This window comes from Nannobrachium achirus (genome assembly GCF_963921795.1).
Source record: "Nannobrachium achirus genome assembly, chromosome: 18".
NCBI classification, from domain to species: Eukaryota; Metazoa; Chordata; class Actinopteri; order Myctophiformes; family Myctophidae; genus Nannobrachium; species Nannobrachium achirus.
Genome location: NC_137825.1, coordinates 25,072,712 through 25,097,772, shown reverse-complemented (window position 1 = coordinate 25,097,772; position 25,061 = coordinate 25,072,712). Strand labels below are relative to the sequence as shown.

The 25,061-nt window shown below is 43.6% G+C and overlaps 2 protein-coding genes across 2 annotated transcripts in view; both read right to left on the bottom strand.

Annotated features, from left to right (window-relative positions):
• Positions 1 to 14,810, bottom strand: part of abca5 (ATP-binding cassette, sub-family A (ABC1), member 5) — a 34,438-nt gene extending 19,628 nt beyond the window's left edge. Inside the window, exons 1-13 of the mRNA XM_080747899.1 lie at positions 14,698 to 14,810; positions 12,745 to 12,899; positions 8,065 to 8,254; positions 7,156 to 7,329; positions 6,589 to 6,686; positions 5,943 to 6,169; positions 5,073 to 5,214; positions 3,740 to 3,928; positions 3,178 to 3,325; positions 2,350 to 2,527; positions 2,064 to 2,122; positions 443 to 729; positions 23 to 142 (exon numbers count right to left, since the gene is read on the bottom strand). Coding sequence (XP_080604025.1) covers positions 23 to 142; positions 443 to 729; positions 2,064 to 2,122; positions 2,350 to 2,527; positions 3,178 to 3,325; positions 3,740 to 3,928; positions 5,073 to 5,214; positions 5,943 to 6,169; positions 6,589 to 6,686; positions 7,156 to 7,329; positions 8,065 to 8,254; positions 12,745 to 12,899; positions 14,698 to 14,710 — 1,980 coding nt within the window. The 5' untranslated portion in view covers positions 14,711 to 14,810. The remainder of the gene's footprint in view (positions 1 to 22; positions 143 to 442; positions 730 to 2,063; positions 2,123 to 2,349; positions 2,528 to 3,177; positions 3,326 to 3,739; positions 3,929 to 5,072; positions 5,215 to 5,942; positions 6,170 to 6,588; positions 6,687 to 7,155; positions 7,330 to 8,064; positions 8,255 to 12,744; positions 12,900 to 14,697) is intronic.
• A 606-nt stretch (positions 14,811 to 15,416) lies between these two features.
• Positions 15,417 to 22,802, bottom strand: asb3 (ankyrin repeat and SOCS box containing 3). Its single transcript, XM_080748239.1, has 10 exons — positions 22,696 to 22,802; positions 21,056 to 21,256; positions 20,042 to 20,215; positions 19,841 to 19,953; positions 19,580 to 19,712; positions 19,104 to 19,281; positions 18,600 to 18,821; positions 17,748 to 18,050; positions 16,735 to 16,868; positions 15,417 to 15,800 (listed from the first exon to the last, which is right to left on the bottom strand). The coding sequence occupies exons 2-10, from the start codon at positions 21,252 to 21,254 to the stop codon at positions 15,646 to 15,648; spliced, it is 1,611 nt and encodes a 536-aa protein (XP_080604365.1). The 5' UTR covers positions 21,255 to 21,256; positions 22,696 to 22,802; the 3' UTR covers positions 15,417 to 15,645.
• Between the last annotated feature and the right edge of the window lie 2,259 nt (positions 22,803 to 25,061).

The following is a 25,061-nucleotide window of genomic DNA, read 5'->3' as shown; positions in this document are numbered from 1 at the left end:
ACATAAGACACACTCCAGTTACCTTAGGATCGCCTAAAATGGCAATTCCCACTGAAAGCTTCCTCTTCTGACCTCCACTCAGATTCTTAGCCTGAGCATGCATGATCTTCTCCAAGTCCAGGTCCTTCAGGACTTTGGTTACCTAAAGAACAGGGTGGAAAAAACACACACACACACAGTGGGCCGTCATGGTAAATCCTGTGTAACGTGTTGTTAATCAGAGAGGTTGACATACTTGGTATCAGCCACAGAAAAAACACAAAACCCCTTCAGTAGACCAAAACACAGATCACCGACATTCACTGAAGAAGCTACAAGCCCACAGTGCAACGTAGGCTTGTAGCCCGTGTGTAGATCTGCCGTTCTCAGTGAACTACCGTGACTACACGCCGCACTGCCACGTGTAAATCAGGCGCTACAGAGCTTGCGCTAACGTACAAACCTCGCCGTCAATGTCCGCCGGAAGTATCCCTTTGATGGCGGCGAAAATCCTCAGGTGCTCCTCCACGGTGAGCACGTCGAAGATGATGTTGAACTGCGGGCAAATGCCCACCAGCTGCTTCATCTCCGACCCGTCTGCGATCTCTGCCACGGGGGAGCCGTAGATGGTGGCCGAGCCGTCGCTCTGCGGGCAGATGCCACACAGGATGTTCATCAAGGTGGACTTGCCTGCCCCGCTGTGGCCCAGCAGTGCCGTGATCTGGCCCTCGTAGATGTCAAAGGTCAAACCTGAGGGCAGGGTCCGTCGGAGGGGAAGGGAGGAATGGCATTAGAGGGGACGATGCATCTCTCTCTCTACAGACATCACTACTCAGCTCCTCAACAATTCATCTCAGTGGAACACACTGGTGCAGTGTTTCCAGTGACTTCTTGTCATATCAGGGATAATATAGTTATAGTAGATGTGGCACACCAGATAGGTGCTATCAAAAGCTCCCTTTCCACTGCAAGGTGGGACAAAGCTTCCCAGAACCTGAACCTATTTTTTTCTGGTTTTGTTTCCATAGCGCAAGGCCCAGTTTCAGACGAGGTTCCTGGAACCTTTTTTAGGTCCTGCTCCTGAGGTAGAACTAAACTTGAGTTCTGGGAACTCTGGGAGCTGCTGCTCTTTTTGGGGACCTTACTGGTTAGTTCTGGTTATATGGAAACGTAAGCAGAACTTGGTCCTGAAACTTCACAGGTTCTTGAAAGTTCTGGTTCTAGTTCTGGGTCGGCCCTACAGTGGAAATGGGGCTAAAGCCAATCAAGTAAATGTACCGTAGTCCATATAATCCATATGGACATGCCACCGGATGATCATGCTGTGGTTGACTGTTTAGTACGTTGGGGAGACAGCCAACTAATCAGCACCCATTATTGCTGCCCCACTTTAAATCAAACACCAGGTTATTTTTACAGTGTTTAATACACAAAATTATAACACCAGTCATTTAACAAACCAGTCATTTAACACTTCCTTCCCCTAGAACCAATCTCCTCAAACACAAATCGATCAATGTCATTCTGGAACTTGTTACCATCTCACATTAATCTCACACAAATCAAATTATCTTTTAAGAATTCTTTAAAGACACACATGTTGTGGCTGACCACATGACCGGAATCTTTTTACATTTTTAAAGTCCTTGCATGATGAACTGACAAACTGATTAAGGTACGTTAATAATAGGTTCTCCAATGACTGAAATGTATGAGAGAACATTTTATCTCTTTGTAATAAACAATACTAGCATTTTTGTATAATAGACTATTAGACGCCAAGTCATTGAATCTGCACTAGTGGCTACATCCCAGAGAGGTTACGGTGCCCACAGAGTGACACATCTCCATCCCAGAGGGGTCATGGTTCTAGCCCACAGAGTCACACATCTCCACGCTTGGCTCTAAGATCAATAGGGAGCTGGGCTTTGAAAACAAAGTGCAACTCTATCTACTGCAGGAACTCCATTGATGACTCCTCTAAGAACTCATTGATTTGTTGTTATATCACATTATGTGCAATTTGAGAAACCACTACCTGAACCGAACAACCATTCAATAGAACGTGCACAGACAGGCCTCACCTCTCAGAGCCTCCACCATGTTGTCTTTCTCTTTGTAGACCTTACGGATATTGTTGATGCTGATGGTGGGGGAGAGAGGGAAAGCAAACAACGATAGGGTCAGCGTTAAAAATGCTCTGGCTGCAGACTTCTGCTGGCCAAGGCTAATGTAATGAATGAGTGACGAGTGGCACTGGACCAAAGACTGTGCTGTACTTCTATCAGGTTGACACTTTAAAGAGGATGGGAAATTTAACCACTTAAACTATAGATTCATCGGTCTGTTTGTGTGTAAACAGGTATTTACCGGATAGCTTCTTTCCCTCTGAACTCCGGCGAGACAGGCTCAACAGACTCGTCGACTCCCGGCGTGCCGTTCATCTCTGCATCGTATACTGAGCTCACTTCCACATAGCGCTTACTGCGTTTGGACCAATACGATGGCTTCAGGAAGTACAACGGAGACCGCCTCATCCCGAACTCACCTGAAGAAGGGACAAAAAAAGGATTGTCAAATTTGATGCCGAATACATTTCAATGGCTGTGTGTGTGTGTGTGTGTGTGTGTGTGTGTGTGTGTGTGTGTGTGTGTGTGTGTGTGTGTGTGTGTGTGTGTGTGTGTAGGGACGTGCAGAGAATGTTAGAGAGGCAGGCGCTGACATTTCTAAAAGGGTAGAAAATATTGAAAATAGCAGACCTCCAAGCTCACAACGTGTCGCGCTGCGACGCATTGTGAGCTTGGAGGTCAGCTATTTTCGGTGTGCTTGATACCACACTGAACTAAGCATAATCAAGTCAATACTGGAGATGTGGCGTACAGCATGGATTTCTACACAGAGAGGGCTATTCTTTCAACACAAGGTGCAGAATTCAAGTTCGGGAGAGTTTGGACAAGACAATTCTCTTGAATGCTGCCTTCAGGTATGGCATGCAAAGAGGGCATTTGCATTTCTTTCACCCTAGTAAAAACTGCATTCATTGTCTGGAGAGGGCAATTTTTACAGAGGGATAAAAGGGCAGGGGCTCAAGCTCCCTTTGATGTCTATGTGTGCACGTGCCTGTGTGTATGTGTGTGTGTGTGTGTGTGTGTGTGTGTGTGTGTGTGTGTGTGTCTGTCTGTCTGTATGCATGCATACCTGGAAGCACCTGATCCAAGTACACAGCAAGCAGTAGGTAGAGGATACAGTCTAGGACCAACATGAGCATGGGGACATAGAGCGGATGAGGTCCATTGGTCAGGCTAGAGAACACAGCTCCATCACCCTGGGCCTCGAGGTATACCACCTAACAACACATGTACACAAACACAGCAGTGAACAGACACCATGGTCCAAGAGGAGAGGTCGATTGCATGGGGTACTACAAACTGTACAAAGGACACTTTGTAAAAAAAATCCCATTATTAATCTTGTGCGAGTACAGCAGAGAAAACACTCTTGTCTATAGAGAGACCAGAACATTTCCAATATCAAACAGTGGGTTAGACAAACAACACAGGCAAACCTTGTAAATATGATTGCAGTTACTAATTAATACATTCAGTCCTAACACCTCTGGGTATCCAACAATGGAGATGCAGAGTGTGTGTGTGTGTGTGTGTGTGTGTGTGTGTGTGTGTGTGTGTGTGTGTGTGTGTGTGTGTGTGTGTGTGTGCGTGCGTGTGTGCGTGCGTGCGTGCGTGCGTGCGTGCGTGCGTACCTGGGCGATGCCAATGGAGAAGGCACTGGGTGACAGCAGGCAGAGCAGCCAGACTGCAGGCTGTGGGAAGTCTCTCATCAGCACAGTGAACAGAGAGAGACATCCAAACACCACCGTCAACATGGAGCCCACAGTGCTGGCAAACTTTGGCTTCTTAAACAAAGGAGTCAGCATGAAGGAGAAGAAAATCTGTGGAAAGAGAGCATTATACAGTATAAACAAACAAGCTTTAATATAGAAATACGTATGCTATGTTCCCACTAGCGGCAACAAAGCAACAGTCTACAAATAATTTTCAAACCAGTGACATGAAGCTAGTCTTGGGTCGTTTTGGTAACTTTTTGTTGCCGTTAGTGTGAATCCAACATCAAAGATGTACATCCTGTGGCTAACTGAAATGAGAGATATGCTGCAGTAACTACTGCATGCTTCTATGTACAGTAAGCTAATATTGTATTCTTGGAGGTGAGACGTAAGTGAGCGCTTGTTTTCGAACAGCCTCAAAGGAGGAGCACCTTCGGAAGTGGACTTGAGCCATGTGAGGCGCCGCCGAACGTCGACAAGTCTGCTTCAGCCGACTCAACCCCATTCGAGTTACGTTCCGATATAGGGACAGAATTGTAAATCATCAGTCCTGACAGGTCAAGAAAAGATGTATAAAACAACTGGTGAAAGTATAATTTCTGAGTTGTAGGGCAAACTGATTTGCTTGATGGGTATTGAATAAAATAATATTTCAAGAAAAACAATTATTTTATGTCCACGAAATCATTTATTTAGCATTTACAGAGAATGAAAGCCATGCCCTCTTAGCCATAATTGATAAATTGGCACATGTAAATAGCTGTGGTAAATAGCATAGTCAAATGTAGCTTGAGCGCTGCATAGTACTGGCCTTGCCCCTGCTCTGACTCAATGCTGACTTCTAAAAGCCATTATCATGAAATGAAACAAATGTAAATTACACTGTTCATTGATCCATTTTTAACTCCAAGAGTGTACTCATGTAGTCAAATGGACCCTCCCAGGTACAAATGGTTACTCAACGTTAAATGAAAGGGAAAAGCTGCCAATTTTCAAAAAAATAAATATCGCTGTTCTGAAGTGAGGAGATCGGTAACATAGTTTTGAGGAGGAAATGTATTTCTCCACAAAATGCTGATGTAGTGGAACGTGAAACTACAGGTCTCACATCATTGAGCATACGAAATGTACTAGTACTGATCGTTGGTATTGATCTTACAATGTTGTTAAGGTTGAAAATCAGCAACGTTTTCCTCTAATCCTGAGGATTTTATTGTGTATCAACTCAAGAATCGAGCACTATACTCACAGAGGAGATGCCATAGAGAAAGATTAGGAAAAAGATGACAAAGAAGTCACTGTTGGGGAAGAGGGCGGTATAGGTGGCTATGATGGACATCAGGATGGACATGGTGGTTACCAAAGCAGCATACAGCAGTCCCCATGACAACCTGTTTAGAACACACACACACACACACACACACACACACACACACACACACACACACACACACACACACACACACACACACACACACACACACACACACACACACACACACACACACACACACACACACACACACACACACACACACACACACACACACACAGCACCTGTCAGTTAGAGTCACTGGTCCCTGCAGTGCTTTTTTTTCCATAAAAAAAAATTCATTGGATATATTTGACAAATGGTTATTTTTTCCTCAACATACAAGGTTGCCACCCGGATCACATTGGACGCACATCTCCAATAGGCCTGTCACAATTATTACATAATCGTCTAATCGCGATTATTTGACATAATCGCGATTATTTTGTCATAATCTTTGCATGTTGAAATTCTTTTACATTTTCAAACATTAAAAAAAGGGGGTGGAAATAGCCAATCTACAAGCTCACGACACGTTGTGAAGATCAGCTATTTCCACTATCAATGTCATTTTTAGTATAAAGTTTAGTATAAAGTTGTCAAATATGTCAGTAATTTCTTTGTATATTTAGGTTATGTGTCATATCTGCCATGTGCAACTTCAAAGCCTACACAAGCCAAGCAGAAATGTAATTGTCAACAACAAAAACACAATTAAATCGTTAATCGCAATAGTTGAGTGGCAATTAATAGTTGTCAAAAATGTCATAATCGTGACAGCCCTAATCTCCAGTCCACCCTACCTACCAGAAGGATGTGTCATACAGTCCCATCATGCTCATGGTGTCTTTGAGACGGTGCTCCTTCTCGGCCGCCACGTTGACGATGAGGAAGGTGACGAAAGGCGTGAAGGCCAGGACGAGGTAGATGGAGATGAGGGCGTGGGGGAACTTCTGCACCTCCACAGAGCCCGGCTGGCCCATCATCACCACGCGCAGGTCCATCTCATTCCGGACCGAACGTTTGGTCTGCATCTGCGCAGGCCAGGGAGACATGGTGGGCTTAGCCACTTAACCCGAGGCTGATTCTGCAATTGCCTCACACTTTAAGATTTTAAAAATAGCAGATGTACAAGCTCAAAATCTAATAGTCAAAATTTGAAAAGTCAAAATCTAAAATGATGCTTTCCCGGTTTTAATGTGTTAAAGCTTGTTGATTGATTGATTCATTGATTGAATGCCTTATTAGCAGTTTTAAAAATAGCATTGCAGCACAGTAACCTAACTATGCAGAAAGGAAAGAAGGCTGAAAGGATAACACAAAAAAGCCTGGGAGACATACGTTATATACTGTATGAGAAACACTAAAAGCAACAATAGTTATATTTACAGAAAGAATAAAAGGATACATGTAAATCCCTTTCAGCATCCTGCTGACGTTTGGCCCATCTCACCTGGATGATGGCAGCGTCGATAAGAGACTGTAGGCGGATGAAGCCAGAATACCAGTAATTGGCTGCTCTGCAGTTCACTGAGCTGGCAAAGCAGTTGGCTGAGGGGGAGCAAACAGTGACCACTCCTATTACAGTCTGTTGTACCCCAACACTGCCTTTAGTAACTAACACTCGAAACGTTTACAGTAATATACTGTACATCTACGCCAGTGATTCTCAACCAGTAGGCCGTGGTGATATGGCAAGAATTAATTGGCAAAACACAGATGATAATGTAACATTAATATAAAAGAATATATACATATACAAAATCATGTTATTTTCTTCCTTCTTAGAACACAACGATTGATTGACCGTTAAAATATATTATGCTCCGAAACTTCAAGCCTATCAGCTGTCGTGTTAAGTGGTCAGCTGGGCCATAATGTTGAGAACCACTGACCTAATGTGTGTCAAAGACACATGAAATGCTGTTATCACGCTGACTGCTGTTACAGTATCACGCAGGCTTTAGAAATGAGCAGTAGTATGAATAACGAAGGGAACTAAAGCATAACAAGCCGTTACCAATAGATTCGGTGTAGTCGCTTGGTAGGGGCAGCTGGTTGTAGGGGAAGCGGAGCCTGTAGGAAGTGGCCGAGCTGTCCAGGAAGACCACGCCGACGTAGCCCGACGGCTCATACAGGCTGGCGTTCTCCAGGTCCTCTTCACTGGAGAACATCTCCAGACGATCCTGCATGTCTGGAATGACAAGAGGTTCTCAAACATGTACATCTTTCCCCCTAAGATACAAGTAACGAGGATAACTTGAGAGAATGTCCGTTCCCATTATAGAACAGATTCTACTTGAACCTTTAACCCCAGCATCCCCAGTCTTAGGGGAAACATTCGCCAAAAATAGCAGATCTACAGCGAAGACATTTGGTGTAGACTGAAAGAGAACGCACCAACGCAGCAGTGACCATTTGCCCGAAAAGCTTGCCCGCTTGTTAAATCAACACTAGGATATAGAGGATACAAGACAGGATTGCATCCTGCATTTCCTGTTGATTTAACACAATTGTTGAATTACATATTTTGACAATTTCTGCCTCTAAATATTTGACAATTTGGCCAATGTGTAATTTGTCATTTTAGAAGTATTAAAAAGTCCTTAAAATTTCACTTTAGAAATGTCCATATACCCTCTATACACTTAAACTTTAGGTTGGTTTGTTTACTGTTGAGTGAGGGAACAATGTTGCAGATTAAATGAATCATCTGGGACCCCCCAAAATAATTTGGGTTGAGATCCACTGGCTTAATATGGGCCCACGTGACGTGAACACTCACGCATCTCCTGGGCCACCTCTTCCATGATTTACTGTTGAGTGAGGGAACAATGTTGCAGATTAAATGAATCATCTGGGACCCCCCAAAATAATTTGGGTTGAGATCCACTGGCTTAATATGGGCCCACGTGACGTGAACACTCACGCATCTCCTGGGCCACCTCTTCCATGATGTGGTTGGTGACGTTGGTGATGGGCGTGTAGCCCAGGCCTTTGAGGAAGTGGTAGTCGTCGCGGTCCAGCTCCATGGTGCTGATGCCTCCGTAGTAGACGTGAGGATTCAGCGTGCTGATGAGGATCAGGAGGCCGAGCAGCAGCAGCGGCAGGATCAGCTCCTGGACGACACGGGAGGGCAGGGACGTGCAGGGAATGTTAGAGAAGCAGGGGCAGAAATGTATAAAAGTGCCTTTTTGTTGAAGATATTGAAAATAGCCGACCTCCAAGCTCACAACGCGTCGCACTGCGACGCGTTGTGAGCTTGGAGGTCGGCTATTTTCGGCTATTTTCGGTGCTTGATACCACACTGAACTAAGCGTAATCAAGTCAATACTGGAGTTGTGGTGTACGGCATGGGTTTCTACACAGAGAGGGCAATTCTTTCAGCATTTAACATGCTGCATTCAAGTTCAGGAGAGTTTGGAAAAGGCAATTCTCTTGAATGCTGCCTTCAGGTATGGCATTGGAAAGAGGGCATTTTCATTTCTTTCACCATAGTAAAAACTGCATTCATGGTCTGGAGAGTGCACTTTTTACAGACCGATAAAAGGGCAGGGGCTCAAGCCCCCTTTGATGTCTATGTGTGCACGTGCCTGCAGAAGGGGAGACACTGAGGCTCACAGCTCACATTTCAAAGTGCACGTGAGGACGCAGGAAACTGTACATGCACGAGTCAAATCCTGAGTGTTCATTTAACTCCGAGAGTGTGAGAAAGACTGGACCCTTATGGGCACAACAATATTAACCACTTAAACCCCCAGGGCTCACTATAATCCTTTTTCCCCTCGACACGAAATCTCTTTGCCGAAAATAGCAGATCTACAAGCTTACAATGCTCGCCGAATGTTCGCCACCCCCCCAGAATAGGCACATTCATTCATGGGGTTAAGAGTTAAATAACACTCAGGGTTTAGGGCTGGGTCTAATAACCGCGGTTGTGTAATGCATACCGCAACCGCAGTGTTGAGTTCATTACCGCGATTATACAGCGATTTCTTTTTTCTTTTCTTTTTAAGATTTGTTTTTGGGCTTTTTATGCCTTTATTTGATAGGACAGTAGGCTGACAGGAAATGGGGAGAGAGATGGGGAATGACATGTGGCAAAGATCGTCCGGATCGGGAATCGAACCAGCGACGCCAGCAGGCATCACAGCCTAGTATGTGGTATGCGCCCTGACCACCAGGCCAGCGGGCGCCCCAGCGATTTCTTTTTATTACAACTTATTAAAATGTATTTAAAAAGATATATAATTTCATTCAAAACTTTTGGGAGACCGCAATACCGTCCGTAAACAGTGACAGTATATTATCGCAATAACTAAAAATCCATAAAAATAAAAATAAAGATCAAAGTTCTCCTCTGTACTTCCCTAAGACCTCAAATTCCCTTTTCATAATATGACAGTGATGTATCTTTAGCTCTTGGGAAGCAGCCAAGAAAGCCTGACTGTTTTAGATTCACTGCATTATGCTGCCTGTATCTGGTGTGCCACCACACAAGAGCCGGAAAGGATTCCTGTGAATTTCTACCCCATTCTACAAGAACCATGGGCCAATACTGGCCTTGCTCAAGGTCTCCCAACACAGCTGTCACCATTAAATCCCATGATAAATGACAGGCACGTGGACACATAGCAGCCAACCAGTGCCTTCATAGGAGAAAGTGCCCTTTGTCATGCCTACAAGATTTCTCTCAGATTGTCTCTGTCGGGTTGAAATGTCATATGTCTAAAACTGTTACTTTTCAGGATTCAAATTATCCTGGGGCGGAACATTTGCCAAAAAATAGCAGATCTAGTAGATCGTCTATTTTTTGGCAAAGACATTTGATAGAGAGTGAAAAAAGACTGTATCAAGTACGTATATTATAAGTACCTTTTACCATTTATAGAGGGTTTATGTGGTACCGGATATGCAGCTCGGCAAATAAAAGGTGAATTGATCCCAGTGCATGACGGAGGACGATATAACGATAAATTAAATCTCCACAATACGATTATCGTGAGTGTTTTTTTATCACGAGAAACGATAATATCGCGCATCGTCCCATCCCTAATATATACTGTATCTCTCTGCCAAATGCTCTCTTTAGATTTCTCCTCCTGATACGTTAAGTTTAGTTTTAGCAAGAAACAAGGAAACTGCTGTGCTCAACTCTAAAGAGAGCAAATTAAGTCATCAGCACTTGAAAATAATTACCCTACATAACATTTAATAATGCAGAAGGAAACGGATGCCTTACTGTACCATTATTGTCAGGAAGAAAACCTGGCATCTCCATATTTCTGGGGGGTTCTTTCCGGAAATGAATGCCCTACTTCGCCAATCTACAAGCTTATAGCGATTTTAGCCATTTCTGATTTAATCTTTTTGTTGTTCAAATCAGAATCTCTACCCATTCAGCTATGGCTGCTCTTCTTGCTTTCCCACACAGGAGACCCGCCGGGTTTGAGTCTCGGGTGTTACAGTTGCAACAATGACCTCTCTCTGTGTCAGGAGAGGACATAAAACATAAAGTGTTGCCTTGAGGTATAAATGCATCATATTACAAAAAGCATCCCAGGGCAGCGGTTCGCACTCTTTTCAGGCTGTGGCGCCCCAAGATAATCATATTTGAACTGGGGGAAAAAACATCTCTCCTCCTTAAATTGAACCCACCCCAAGTTTGAGAAACACTGTCCAAGGGGACTAATACAAAAAAGCATTGGCCTAGGCCCTTAAGAGATTTAGGTCAATGCAGGGATGAGTCATATACACCCAAAAGTAATGCATCTTGTAAACACTTTGTTAGCCTGCCCAGACAAATCAATAGCTGTACTGTCAAAGCTGTTGTCAATGCTGTTGAGTCAGGCTTGGCACGTAAGAGCGTGTGACATGATCAGGATTCATCGCCATGCTGGCTTGTGTTGGACATTTTTTCCAAAATTCAATTTCTGCCATGGACATACAAAATGAGTAGACATTAGACAAACACTAGCCCCAAATGACCATTACAGCCAGGTCTGTAACAGTTCCATTTGTATACTCTCAGAATTACAGGGGTCCTTGAAAATAAAGCGTCTGAGAACTGACTCATATGGCATACATAGTGTCACAGTAAATAAGTGTCATACATATTCTGAAGAAAGCCTGGAGACTGACATTCAGTCACTGGGTCTTATGATCACTATAATGGTGTAAAAACAACATTTTAAATATGCCACGGACCAGGCCAAGTCTTGCCACAGACACATTTATCAATGTCCAGACATATTGATGACCCCTGGACATAATTAATTCGACTTCCACCTAACATTCTCTGGAAGGATTGCATCAGGGTCAAGACATCTGATGACAAAGTGCCATCTAGGGCTGTAACTATAGATTATTCTATCAATTTCTAATAGATAGATTTCTTTTTTACATTAAAAATAATATATCAACAAATTGATTAACCGCGTTATCTTATACTTCTTCAAACGATGGTGTCATGCAGAAATAGTCAAAATAGCGATGGATTAAAAAAATATATATTTTTTTTAAATCATTGATTATCTGTAATTTTTTTATAATTGATTTAATCAATTAGTTTGATTAACTGTTGCACCCCTACTGGCATCTCTGGAACAAAGGGCAGAACAAGTGATATTATACAGTATGCACTATTCTTTTCAGTTGCTTCATTCCAGGAGGCCGCCGGGAAGAAAGGATGAAACAGAGACATGCATTAAATATGCATTAGTGCAACTTAAATCCAAATGAAAAATGCATGGTTTTACAAAGACAGAAAAGGGGGGGCAGAGGAAGATGGGCATAATGGTAATGTTTACACAATTCCTAAATCAAACGCGTGAAAGTTGGTGCTCTTTCGAGGAGAGAGATTAGACCTCTGTGGGACCACGGCCAGCGAAGTATTGGATAAGGATTTTAAGTGGTTAAATGAAAATACACAAAGTACACTATTTAATAGAAAAATATGCCTCACATTTAAAAACAATCTAAATGAATTTAGATTTTAAAGCTATAGTATAGTCCAGATTCACTGCTGACATCTTTCACACCTCACAATGTTAACTGTCAATCCACATTTCAAGTCAATTATACTAGATAGTATACTGTGCCAACTAGTTCCATTTTAAGAGGAAAACTGGCATTGCAACATCAAAAACCCTAAGTAACAAATACAGTTCAATAGAATCAAAAGCAAAATCAACATATTCTGCAGGGCTCTCCTCAACTTAATAAATTCTTAGCCGACTAATAGTCATAGGCATTTGTCGACTAACCAATGAAGAGTTGATTTAATCAACAAAACTTTATAATTGTGTTATGATGCATAGTGCACACAATCATGACCATCTTTTTCGGGTTGGCGATGAGGCTGACAGAACAACGAACATTCTAATGGAACTTGATTTCACAACGTCTACTAATTATTTTAAGCTATAGATGCATAGACGGGCGGAACGAAATGGCTTATACCTAGAGTTTACAGGAGATATGCACGGGACAAACAGCAACGGCAAAACAATCAGTCATCTAACGGTCTTGGTCAACCAAGATCAAACAGACACAGTCAAACAAAGTTGACTATTGTATTATTCAAGCAGATCCAGTGAAGAAACAACACCTGCAGACTCTGCTGTTTGGTTCTCCATTTGATCAGTAGGTTCTTGTAGAGAAGACTTCTGGTTTGGTGCCACACTCCCGCATCTCTCCGATATATGGGCTGCATGCTCCCAGCCGGCCTCATCTGGCTGACGTTTGGAAGAGATGTGCTCTCAGCTGCAAGTCAAGTCAAACAAAATGCTGAATGAAGAAGCGCCTACCGCTGTGACATCGTTGCAACAAATCTGTGTCACTTCAGATTTCATAGCGCTATGAGCTTGTAGGTCGGCTATTTTTGAAAGATCATGAAAATGTGTGCAAATCTGAATATATATTTTTTCTAATGCGAACATTTGACAGTCCCTGGAACAAAATATTTTGAGATGGCTGGGTGTCTGCGGCCAAAAATATACAATCCTGAATCAATGACATGAAGACGTTTGAGCACCACTGATATAGAAAACCTTTAGGATTTAGAAGACATTTTGTATAGAATAAAAACGGATTAAAAGGCTTAATGTCAGGCGATGTGCATTGATTAAAAAATAGCCTGTGAGGCGTTGTGAGCTTGTAGATCTGCTATTTTTGGCTAAACGTTCTTTCTCGAATATGGACGCTAAGGTTCAAGTGGTTCATATAAAAAAGGGGAAAAAAGGTTTCTATCACACAAAGATTTGGAGGACCCCCATTCTGAGGACCCCCTAGGGGTCCTGGACCCCTTGTTGAAGACCCCTGGCCTGCACTACAGGATAGGTCGGCACCAAGGAGGATTGGGCACCCTGTGTTAAATTGGCCATTATTTCCAAAACGTAAATAAATAAAATGTTTGGAAAATGCCAAGAAAAGTATACATGACATGATAAGAACATGCTTAAACATTCGACAATAAAAAAGGTCTAATATTTGTACAGTTGCTACAAAACCATTATATCCTGTCATTTTTGGGAGCATGAACAAGAAGTCGAAGGATAGAAATAAGCCTGATAATGATGTACCGTGCATGTTCACATCATGTATACTTTATATAAGACAATTTTTCTCATATTTTATAATTTAACATTTTGGACAAAATAGCCAATTTTACATCTAATCGAGGTACCCAGATGTCCCTAGTGCCCACATATCCTGTACATGCCACAATCCAACGCAGTTATCACACATTACTTACTGACTGTACGCAGTTATAGATGACAGCCCAATATCATTCGGTATTTTAAAAGAGACAAAGGTGCTGTACCATGCAAGACCATACAACAGTGGTTCTCAACCAGTGGTCCGGGGACCACCAGTGATCCTTAGGAGGGGGTTCCAGGTGGTCCCCAGCTAAATGATGGAGTTGGTAACCAAATGGACCCTTATGGATCTGTAACTCTTGAGAGCGTAAAATGAAACCAAATGGACCCCTACGGCTCCATTTGGTTTCATTTTACGCTCTCAATAGTTACATTGTTGTTAAACATCTGCAACTGGAGAATTCTTATTTTGATCAACGTTTGCCCCGGTATCTCTCTAGTCTCTACCACGTCAATACAGCATGGAATTATGTGGACAAAAACATCTTATCCAATCATAACAAAAACATTCCAAGTTTTGGGTCTGATCGAGGCTAAATCTCTGGTCCGTGGCTCAAATGCCGAATAAATAATCGACCTCCTGATATGAAAAGGTTGAAAACCATGTATATTAGTCTTCAGAGATGGAGAGCTCTGCTAACGTTAGCCAACCAACCTTACCTGTCGGTATTGCAATGCTGGCTGGCTTTAATAACACAACTGATGTGACATTATTGTCCTCCACGCATACACTTTGTATTCGCTATACTGAATGCACAAGCCAACAGCTGAGGAGAATCTGACGCTGGGATGCCTGCTGCTGCAGCATCGACTCAAAGCTAGCATAAGCTAACCAACACAGCCACAATTCACACAAATAACATTACTGTGAAAGAAACGCAAACATGTTGTGAGATACTCACGTATGAAATACATTAAGGCATGTCTTTCTGGGGGATTTTCCGATTCAACGAGCACGCATTTCAGCAAGCAGATGTTATTTATTTTTTTCTGTGTCAATAAAAAACCAAACCAATGCCAGTTTCTCCGCTTACTTCCGTCTGTCAGATGCGGGCACCGTCCCCAGAATGTCACGTTGGCCAATCGCTGCTCCTGTAGGTGTCTACTGCAATTAAACGGCAATTAAATGCCGTTTTATTTCAATGTAATTAAGGCATTATCAACAGAGCGATTTTGTTATTCATAATTTACAGATTTCATTTCATATTGTATTTCAGTTAAACTTCAAATGTGAGCTTTGACCACTAAACTGTTTGGCCAGTGTTTCTCAAACTTTAGAATTTCAAGGTCTCCCCTTAACTCTTGACAGTGTACAAAATGGAACCAAATGGACCCGTCAGCGTTCCCGTTCATTTGGTTCCATTTGTACACTGTCAAGATTTACAGATATGTATGGGCCAATTTAATTTTAAACCCTCCTAAAATAACTCACAGAGTCCCTGGAATCCACTTTGAGAACCACTGCCATTAGGCTATATCAAAACACTCAGAAATGTAAGTCCATATTTTTTATTATTACATATGCCATAAGATGACAGACATTTCATGTCTTGTGGGGTTTGTGTGTCTAACTGTGTCTATGTGATTTGATTTGAACATTTTATAAAAAATGACAGACATTTCGGCAATCTAGCCTTTATCGGTGTGAATAGTAAACAAACAAACAATATTTCCCCTCCTGAATAGTTTGAGCAGCAAACGGGTGTGCTCAACTCAAAAGAAAGCTAATTTAGGAATCACTAATCAGCACTTGAAAGCAAGTTGGAAACAATGTTACAATCTACAAAAGGTGGCAGAAAGGTATAACAGAAGTGTCTTTATAGAACATGTACATGTAAGATTTTTCAGTATCATTGATCTGACAAAGGCAGGGGTAGTGGGACATCTGCAAACTGGAGGTAGCCATGTAGTCGAGTGGGCACTGGGAGCTGCTGGATAAGCGTTGGATATCCCAACACATCTCTGATCTTCAGCCTGCAGAGGTGGAAGAGAGATGGTATGCAGTCTAGAGAGGAGGGGAGGGAGGGAGAGAGAGAGAGAGACAGAGATAAATCAAACTTTTAATGGACATGGTTTCTGTAGCATGAGGCAGTTTGATGTACATCCCCTGGACATGACACCAATATGTCGCAAGGACTTAACCCAAATCAAACCCTTTATATGAGTGCCTCCCAACACAGACACTCAATCCAAAAAGGCCACTAAGCAGGTAGTCTCAATGTGCTTCACAATCAAACATATAATTTTCCGAATGTCTGTCTGAGTGAGTGTCAGACAGTCTGCCTGTCTGTCTGAGTGTCTGTCACAGCGTTTCTCCTCAGTGGCTGGAGCAATTGATCTGAAATCGCATCACCATTAGCATATGAACATACCTGACATAACTGTGAAGCCCGTTTGTCACTTTCACAAATCATATGCTGTATATTAGCATTTTTATGGTGTATCTACTATCTATTCTGCATCTAGCATGAGGCATATCTATTCTGCATCTAACATGAGGCAACATGTTTAACCAGCTCTGTGTGTGTGTGTGTGTGTGTGTGTGTGTGTGTGTGTGTGTGTGTGTGTGTGTGTGTGTGTGTGTGTGTGTGTGTGTGTGCAGGCGGGGGGGGGGGGGGGGGGGGTGTCATCTCTGTAGCCATTAAACGAAACGGGTATTTCTTACATTGATGCTCCTACATATTATCATGCAAGCACCAGTTAAAGTTACTTTCCATCCCTCATATACTGTGCACATCCCATAACCCACACACTGCACATCATTTCGGAGCTCATATCTTTGAACGGGTAAGGGCTAGTAAAATAAAATAAAAGCATTTAAGAAAAGGAAAATAAAAAGAGAGGGGGAAGAATACCTAAGCTCAGCATCAGGATGTAAGGGTTTTGCCAGCACATATTTGAGACACATCCCAGGGATGTGCATTATTTAGTGTCCTTACCAAAACAGGCCTGTGGTGTCCAGGTCTTCTCATCCAGCCTCCGGAGCAGAATGTTTCTCAGATTTGGCGACAGGGTCGACCAGTTCACAAATGCCAATAGGTAGTTCAACAACGCACTGTCTGCCCTTTCCAGCCTGTGAAAACAATCACAAGAGGCTAAAGACAAACTTGCCAAAAGACCAAAGGGCAAGCTCTTGGTCTTTGATCTCTGGTTCAATGTGGGATCCTGTGCCAATGACGGCTTATGACGGTTTTTTTTTCCAATAGCCCTGTGTGCCAATGACGGCTTATGACGGTTTTTGTGTTTTTTACATAGAAAAAAAAAAAATCTTTTTTTTTTTTTTTTTTTTTAAAGATGTCAAAATGACCTGAGATCAGAGAGATGCTTTTCTCTGTTTGTGTGTTCGCTCCCTCGTTTAGCTGATTGAGAAAATGTGTGAAAATGTGTGTCCATTCTAGTGGATGGACAACAGCTCTATCTCTGGAACCATTTGTCCGATTGACAAAATTATTTTTGCCACTGAATCACAACAACTGTGTCTGTTTCTGTGGGGGAAAAAATTATTTAAAAAAAATCATTTTTTTTTTCATTGCATAGTAAAGAAAAACATACAAAACCGTGGCACAGCTACCTTGGAGGCATTTTGGCCTGTGGCACAGAATGAGTTAAGGGGGCTACACAGGGTCCCCCAGCTAAAAGACTGATTAGATAGGGAGAGGGAACCTTACAGGTTTGTAACTCATTTAACGCATTATATAGTGTAGATTGGCTGGGAGCGTATCTAAACCCCTAACATTAACCCTAACCCCTAAGGTAAGTGGGGAACATAGAACCTGGGGAACATAGAACCTGAGGAACATAGGGATGACCCAGATTGGGACAAAGACTTTTTAAAAATCACATCTAACCAGGATTGAGAATCACTGCTCTAGCCCATTTCTAAACCATGTGTCAAATTATATCAATAAACACAGCATATTTATGCAATGAAAAGGTACAGCAAGGAGCTTACATGATGGGCTGCACCAGTAAAGATGGCTCCAAGCCAGCTTGTAGGAGCAGGGGCAGCCAGCAGGGGGCAAAGTCCACATGGTTGAGTGCTATGCACACCAGTGCCCTCACTTCAGTGTGCCTCAACACAGAGTCTCTTGGCTGTTCTGGTATGGAAAGGGTCCTGCTCATATTCTGTATCTTGGGGATACGTCTGTGCTGCAGTATCAGCTGCAGCAGGTCTGGTTTCTCTGTGGCCAAGGCAAACACCCACACAGCCTCAATCAAACTGGCTCCCGCAGCCATCAGCAACTTCACTGTTTCACTGAAAGAGATTTTGTACTGTATTTCAGCCACGTCATTCAGCAAAAACACAGAATAGACATAGGTGTTAGACTTTAGCATGTGGATAGTTTAACCACTTTAGGTGCAGTAAATGATCAAATGTAACTTTTGATAATTGGCAAAACACAGTACGTCTTTAAAGACAAAAGGGTTAAAAACAGCAAAAGTTTTAGTTGCTGTTAAAAACAGCAACTGAAACTGTTCAAAAAAGAATGGTGGAATTTTGAGTTCTGAGAGTGAATCTAAAGGAGGAGAGGGTGAGTTTCATAGGGAAGGCCAGCAAGTGGCCCTGACACCCCAGGCTCAGAGCTTTATCCTGGGAACCACCAGGTTGGTGGGATCACCAGACCTGATGGACCAGGCCTATGGTGGTGGATGAGGTCGTAGGTGTAGCAGGCCAGGGAGCTAGGTCGTCTAGGGCCGTGTAGGTGCAGAATTTTGGAATCTATTTTTCTGGGAACCAGAAGGATATGGGGCATTGAGCTTGCATCTCTGACATTTTCGATGTTAAATGAGTTTGTATACAAACCTGCACGGGTCATCATTATACGCAATGGACAAGGCGAAGGACAGTGGTGATTGATAACCCAGGATGAGATTGCAGTCCTGGGCATCTGGGCTGTAACCCTCCTTCAAGAGCAGCTCAACACACTTATGATGCTTCTTCTTCACAGCCAGATACAGAGGACTCAACATGGTCTCACCACTGTCGCACGCACGCTCTGTAACAGCTATCAGCCTCTTAAGGATACTGGAAGCGCAAAAAAGATGAATACTCAGTATAGTAGTTACAAGAAGATACAATATACGATAATAATTATAATCGTAGTTATACAGAGTATTATCATATAGTATAGCTTTTTTTAGTTAGAAATGCTGAAGTTATTGCACATAATGGCTTTCAAAAAGGTGCATACAGAATATAAACACACACACACAGTTAATGTCTGCTACTGAGTCTTATATTTCCATTGAACAGTCTGCTCTGCAGTGTATACAGTATATAACAGATAAACATCTTATGGATCAGTACCTGATGTGGCCAAACTCAGCGGCAGCATGAATGGGGAGCTGCGGCCAGTCAGAGCTGCATGGCAGGTTAGGATCAGCACCGTGCTCTAAAAGAAGCTCCACGCAACGTTCATAACCCTCTTGAGCTGCGATAAGAAGTGGTGTGGCCAGGTCTTCTGCCTGGGCATTCACATTTGCACCTACAGTACAGAGAAGAACAGATGTAATAATAATAATATACAACATTAAAATTGGCTTAAGGGAGGACCGGCAGACGGGCGGGATGCAGCTACACCCAAATATGGAATTTGGGTACACTGGCCATTCCTTGACAGATATTTTGGGAACCCTAACCCCCCCCCCCCCCCCCCCCCCCCAAAAAAAGGCTTAGCCTCTCGAATTATGAATTATAGTAATAAGAAATATTACAAGATACGATGATGATAATAATGTAACGCCTCTTATTGTCATCATCCCAAAAAAAGAAAGATGGTTTACCTGCATCAATGAGAATCTCCAGGCACTGTTGCTGTCCGTACTGTGAGGCTAGAAATAAAGGAGTGATCTTGTGGTCATCAAGTGCCTCCAGGTAACACACACCAACCAGTATGCGTAGAATGTCACTGTGGCCCTTGGGGAATAAAATAAAAAAAGTGTGACATGATTCATGGTATAGAATGTAAACTGTACATCTGTGTGTGTGTGTGTGTGTGTGTGTGTGTGTGTGTGTGTGTGTGTGTGTGTGTGTGTAAATATTACCTTATAAACAGCTTGATGAAGGCAGGTCCAACAGGAGGCAGTATGTGTGCCGTTGACTTCTGCACCTTTACGGACTAGCAGTTCCGCGATCCCTTTATGCCCAGCATCCACAGCTACAGTACATAGGAACACAACTGATAAATAACACTGATATTACAGATTAAGTACCACGATGACATTAATTATGAGAGCGTTGCATACCTGCATAGAGAGGACAGGACAGATCATTGGTTGGCTGGTTTATGTTGGCATGTGCTTTCAGAAGGAGTCGTACCACCGCCAGGTTTCCTTGCCGTGCCGCCAGGTATATTGCAGACTCTCCCTCGTGAGTCAAAGAATTCACGTAGACGCGATGGCTGCGGGATGAGCCTGCTGCTACAAAGTCAGAAAAAATAGGAACAGGCCGTCTTTAGCCACTGAAACCTTTTACTTTGCCGTACGTCGAATAGCTAATCTACAAGCTCAGCGAATTTGTAAATAAGGGTCCAACAGCAGTTGCAAACAGTGGAAGGAATTAACTAGCTTTAATGACTGAATTGGGGAAATAATTTGCTACTGTACATACAAATAAAATTAAAGGCAATTAAATGTGTGTGTTACTGCATCATTCTAGGAAGGAAAAGAAATCCCCTACAGTATGTCCAAATAGATCAGTAGCATTTGACTAATTGCAAGGATGGGTGGACTAATCTCTTATTCCCTGTTAGGTATGGTCTGGCTTAGCCTGGGGCCAGCCTATATACAATGCAGCTAACTAGTAACTGCGTCCCCTCCTTGTTTTAACATGGCTGGGATGTCTAGCTCAGCTAGGCTAGGTCTGGCTTACTGTCTTGTGCACAAGGCTGTGTGAGGAGCCATCTTGATGCAAAGATGTTAATTGTCCTGGCTCCTTGTGAACTGAATTCTGACCAATCCAGAATTCCTCAGCAGATGTACTGTAAATAATACTGTATTTTTTTACATTTTTGAAAAATGTTGAAAGTGTTGAATAATATTGACTTTTCTAACATAAATCTTCTCTTCTCGGGGTCCCTAGTACAAAACATTTTCAGATGGGGGTCCGCAGCCAAATATATATCAATTTGGGGGTCCTTGGCACGAAAAGATTTGAGAGCTGTTGAATTAGAATAGAAGGCATTTGTAGAATCGGCCTCAAGTCTTAATGGGTCAAGTATGAATATAACCACATGCTGTTTGTTTACAACCCTTGCTTACCAGCAGCAGACAGGATCTCATGCACACACTCCTTGTTGCCAGCGGCTGCAGCCTCGTGCAGGGCATTCCAGCCACGGTTGTCTCTGCTGTCCATGCTGAACCCTTTGCGGATCAGCTTCCGAACACGCTCTCTGCACCCGGAGCGAGCTGCTGCTGCAACACTGGACACAGTGTCCCCATAACACTCGGTGAAGTCCATTGCTTTTCGAACACACACACACACACACACACACACACACACACACACACACACACACACACACACACACACACACACACACACACACACAATGAAAATGGCAGATCTACAAGCTCACATCATGTTGCATTGCGAAGTGTTTTTTTTTCCCCACCAATGACATGCCCAAAATAGGGAATATTTAGTAAAGTTCTGTGGTGCCGTATGTTTTGTATATGTATTGATTGATTGATTGATTGAAGGCTTTATTAGAAGTTTGCATAGGAAAATGTACAGATTCATGACGGTACAGTTCACTGGTACAAGGTCTACTAAAAGGAGATCCATGAAAAGACTAAGCTTATTTCAACAGGAAACCATTAAAGTATCTCATATAACATTGAATGACAGACAAATAGAACACAGTACTATGCAGTAGATATGTAAAGAAAAAAAGAAAACAGTAGGTCTATACAATCAGTAAGTACAGTATATACAATATATACAAGGAAGGGGCAGGTAACAGTAAGTCTAAACAATCAGTATGTACAGTATATACAAGGAAGGGGCAGGGAGGGTAGGGTTGGGCTAGGTTTTTACCAGTTGTGAACGGCTGCTGCCTGTAAGTGGTTTTTTAGGGCAATTTTAAAGGATGCTAGTGATCCACACTCCTTTATGGCCTTCGGTAAGGCATTCCACATTTTTGTGGTGTAGCAGAAGAACGAGTTCGACCCTTTCTTTGAGTTGACTCTGGGTTGAACGTGATCTGTGGCACTGCCTCTGGTGTTGTAATTATGGACATCCTTAACGTTTTTAAAGTATTTTGACAGGTACTTGGGTATCATAGTGGTGTAGTGTATCTTGTACACCAGGCCCATTGCAAGTTGCTGTACTCTGTCATCTACTCTGAGCCACCCCACTCTTAACTGGTGAGTAGCGGTGAGGTGAGTCTGATTGGGAAGGTTAAGCAGGACCCTAATTAGTTTTCAAAAGTGCTTATTGCATTTCTACATGGCAAAATGTTGGTCATGTGACTTCTTATCTTATGTCTACTTCTGTCATCGTAGTACACAATTAACGATTTTGTAACATAAAAATGTGATAGCCAAATATGGTTGTTTAATTTCATAATTTCAGTTTAGTTCGATCTGGGAGTTGTGTAGGCTTGTAGCCTATCAATAAACAATCACTACCTTCTATAATCAATCATTCATGTTAGACCGTACGACCTAATGGCATATAGAAACCTCTAAACAACATCTAGGTTCAGTACGGAACAACAGAGCAACGGTAATTGCTGAGTGGCGCTGCTGCCATGCTAATATATTCTAACCTATAATGATTCTAACCGAGGAGTCGAGGACAGACGTATATGACTTTTATATGTATAAACGTAGCCCTGTATAACGTTAAACGGTACATAATACATATGATCGAGTGTAGCAACGAGGAAAGTTCCTACCCTGTGCCCTGGCGTCCCTTTATAAATATCAAGTGTCAGAGTTGGGAGTTTTCACCAAAAAGAGATGCTCTTTTGATTGAAACCCATAGCATTCAGCCATGTTTTTTCACGAGTTCACTTTACTTCCGTACACAAACGAAAGGTTTCGTACGAAACCATGGTTTTCTTAGTTTAGGAGAAATGCACTCCTCTTGGGTTATCGCGCCTCCTAGCGTGCGATACAGAGCTACACATATGCTCCCGAATGACACAGTCGGAGGGTATGCCAGTCAAACGCCCCGCCCCACCCGTGGGCATAAGGCGCGAGACTGGCATGTGTACTTCCTCTTAACAACACCGTTCCTCTGCACGCAACATGCGCGCGAAGGGGCGTTTGAGGAGTGCATTTCTCCTAAACTAAGAAAACCATGGTTTCGTACGAAACCTTTCGTTTTCTGTCATTTACTCGAAATGCACTCCTCTTGGGTCACATAAACCCCCGGAAGCGCACACCCTCAAAATCCGCCCGCTCCGCCTGACAGGAGACCACACCCCCGGCGTGGCCCCTCCCCCACGGAGCCCCGAGCCCACCGGACTCGAGAGCGGAAGAAAGTAGAAAGACCCTGACAGACCGAAATCCGCCTCATGAACTAATAGGCCGACCAGGTCCGCCTCATAAAACCCTGACAGGCTGGAGCCCGCCTACTCACTAATAGGCCCACTAGCAGCCGTTTTATAAGGAAACAGGGTCCCCCCCTTTTACCGAGAGCAAAGGGACTTGGTCTCAGCTATAAAAAAGGGGAAAAAAAAAAATCTTTAACTAGAGGAGGCGGCAACACCCAGGACCGAATGCGCCAATGAAGATGGAGCCACGTCCAAATGGTAAAAAACCACAAAAGTCGACGGAGTCGACCAGTTAGCCGCCGAACAGATCTCTTGGATCGAGACACCCCTGGCTAGAGCCCAGGAGGTCGACATTCCCCTAGTGTCATGAGCCCTTAGGCCCTCAGGAACCGGGACTTTAGCACAAGTGTAGGCCATCTTTATGGCCTGCACAATCCACCTTGAAAGTGAAGCTTTAGCCACCGCTTTCCTTCTAGGACCACTTTTAAAAGTGACAAACAGTTGGTTTGACGCTCTAATAGCCCTCGTCTTCTCACAGTAAATCCTCAAGGATCTTACCGGGCAAAGACAATGTAGACGCCTATCCTCCTCCGAAGAAAACGGAGGAGGATGAAAAGCCACCAACTCGGTTGGCTCATGTATAATCACACGGTTCTTTGGGACAAACGCCAAATGGGGTTTTAGCAGAACCTTCTTGCCATCCTCACAGAATCTCATGCACACCGGGTCCACCGATAACGCATGTAGATCACTGACTCTCTTGGCTGTAGACAAAGCCAACAAAAGACTAGTCTTAAAACTCAAAAGCTTTAAGCTCGCCGCCTCCAGAGGCTCAAACGGTGGACGGCACAGCCCGTCCAACACCACACCCAAATCCCACGATGGGAAAAGGGACCTAGTAACCGGTTTAAGCTGGTGCACACCCGCTAAAAACCGAGCCACCAGACGGTGTCTACCCACCGTCTTACCCTCAAAGCCCACATGGCACGCTGACAGCGCCGCCAAGTAACCTTTAATGGTAGAAAAGGCAAGACCACTTTCTAACTTTTCCTGAAGGAAATTCACAACAAGCTGGACCGGAGCCTCAAACGCCACCACCGGTGACGTACGCTCCGCACACCAGTCTTCAAAGATCCTCCACCTCTTATCATAAGCCGACCGCGTGGACGAAGCCCTAGCACTTTGAATAGTCTGAACCGCCCCTGGTGTCAGACCCAAAGCGCTCAAAGACTCCCCTTCACGGGCCAAACCTGAAGGTCTAGCTTCGCCGGGTCGGGATGGAAGATCTCCTGCCCTGCCTGCCGTAGCAGATCTCTGATTGGCGGCAGAGGCCACGGGTTGCCGTAAAGGAGGGGAGATATCTCCGACCTCCACACGCCCCACCCCGGAGCCACCAACAATAGTTTGAGGCCGAACCGCCTGACCCTCTCCAAAGTCTGGGGGATCAGTTCCAACGGAGGAAACGCGTACAGCAGTTCCCTCGGCCAGTCGTGAGCCAGAGCATCCAGCCCCAGTGGGGCTGGCCCCGTCGCAGAGAAGAAAAGTGTACACTTCGCGTTCTCTGCTGACGCGAACAAGTCGACTTGAGGCTGACCGAACCTGCTCCAAATCTGTCTCACCACTCCCGGGTGGAGGGACCAATTTGCATAAAGGGGCTCCCCCCTGGACAGCAGATCTGCTCCGCTGTTCAGAAGCCCCGGAATGTGCGACGCCTTGATCGACGCCAAACGTGGTTCCCACCACAGCGTCAGATCCCGCGCCAG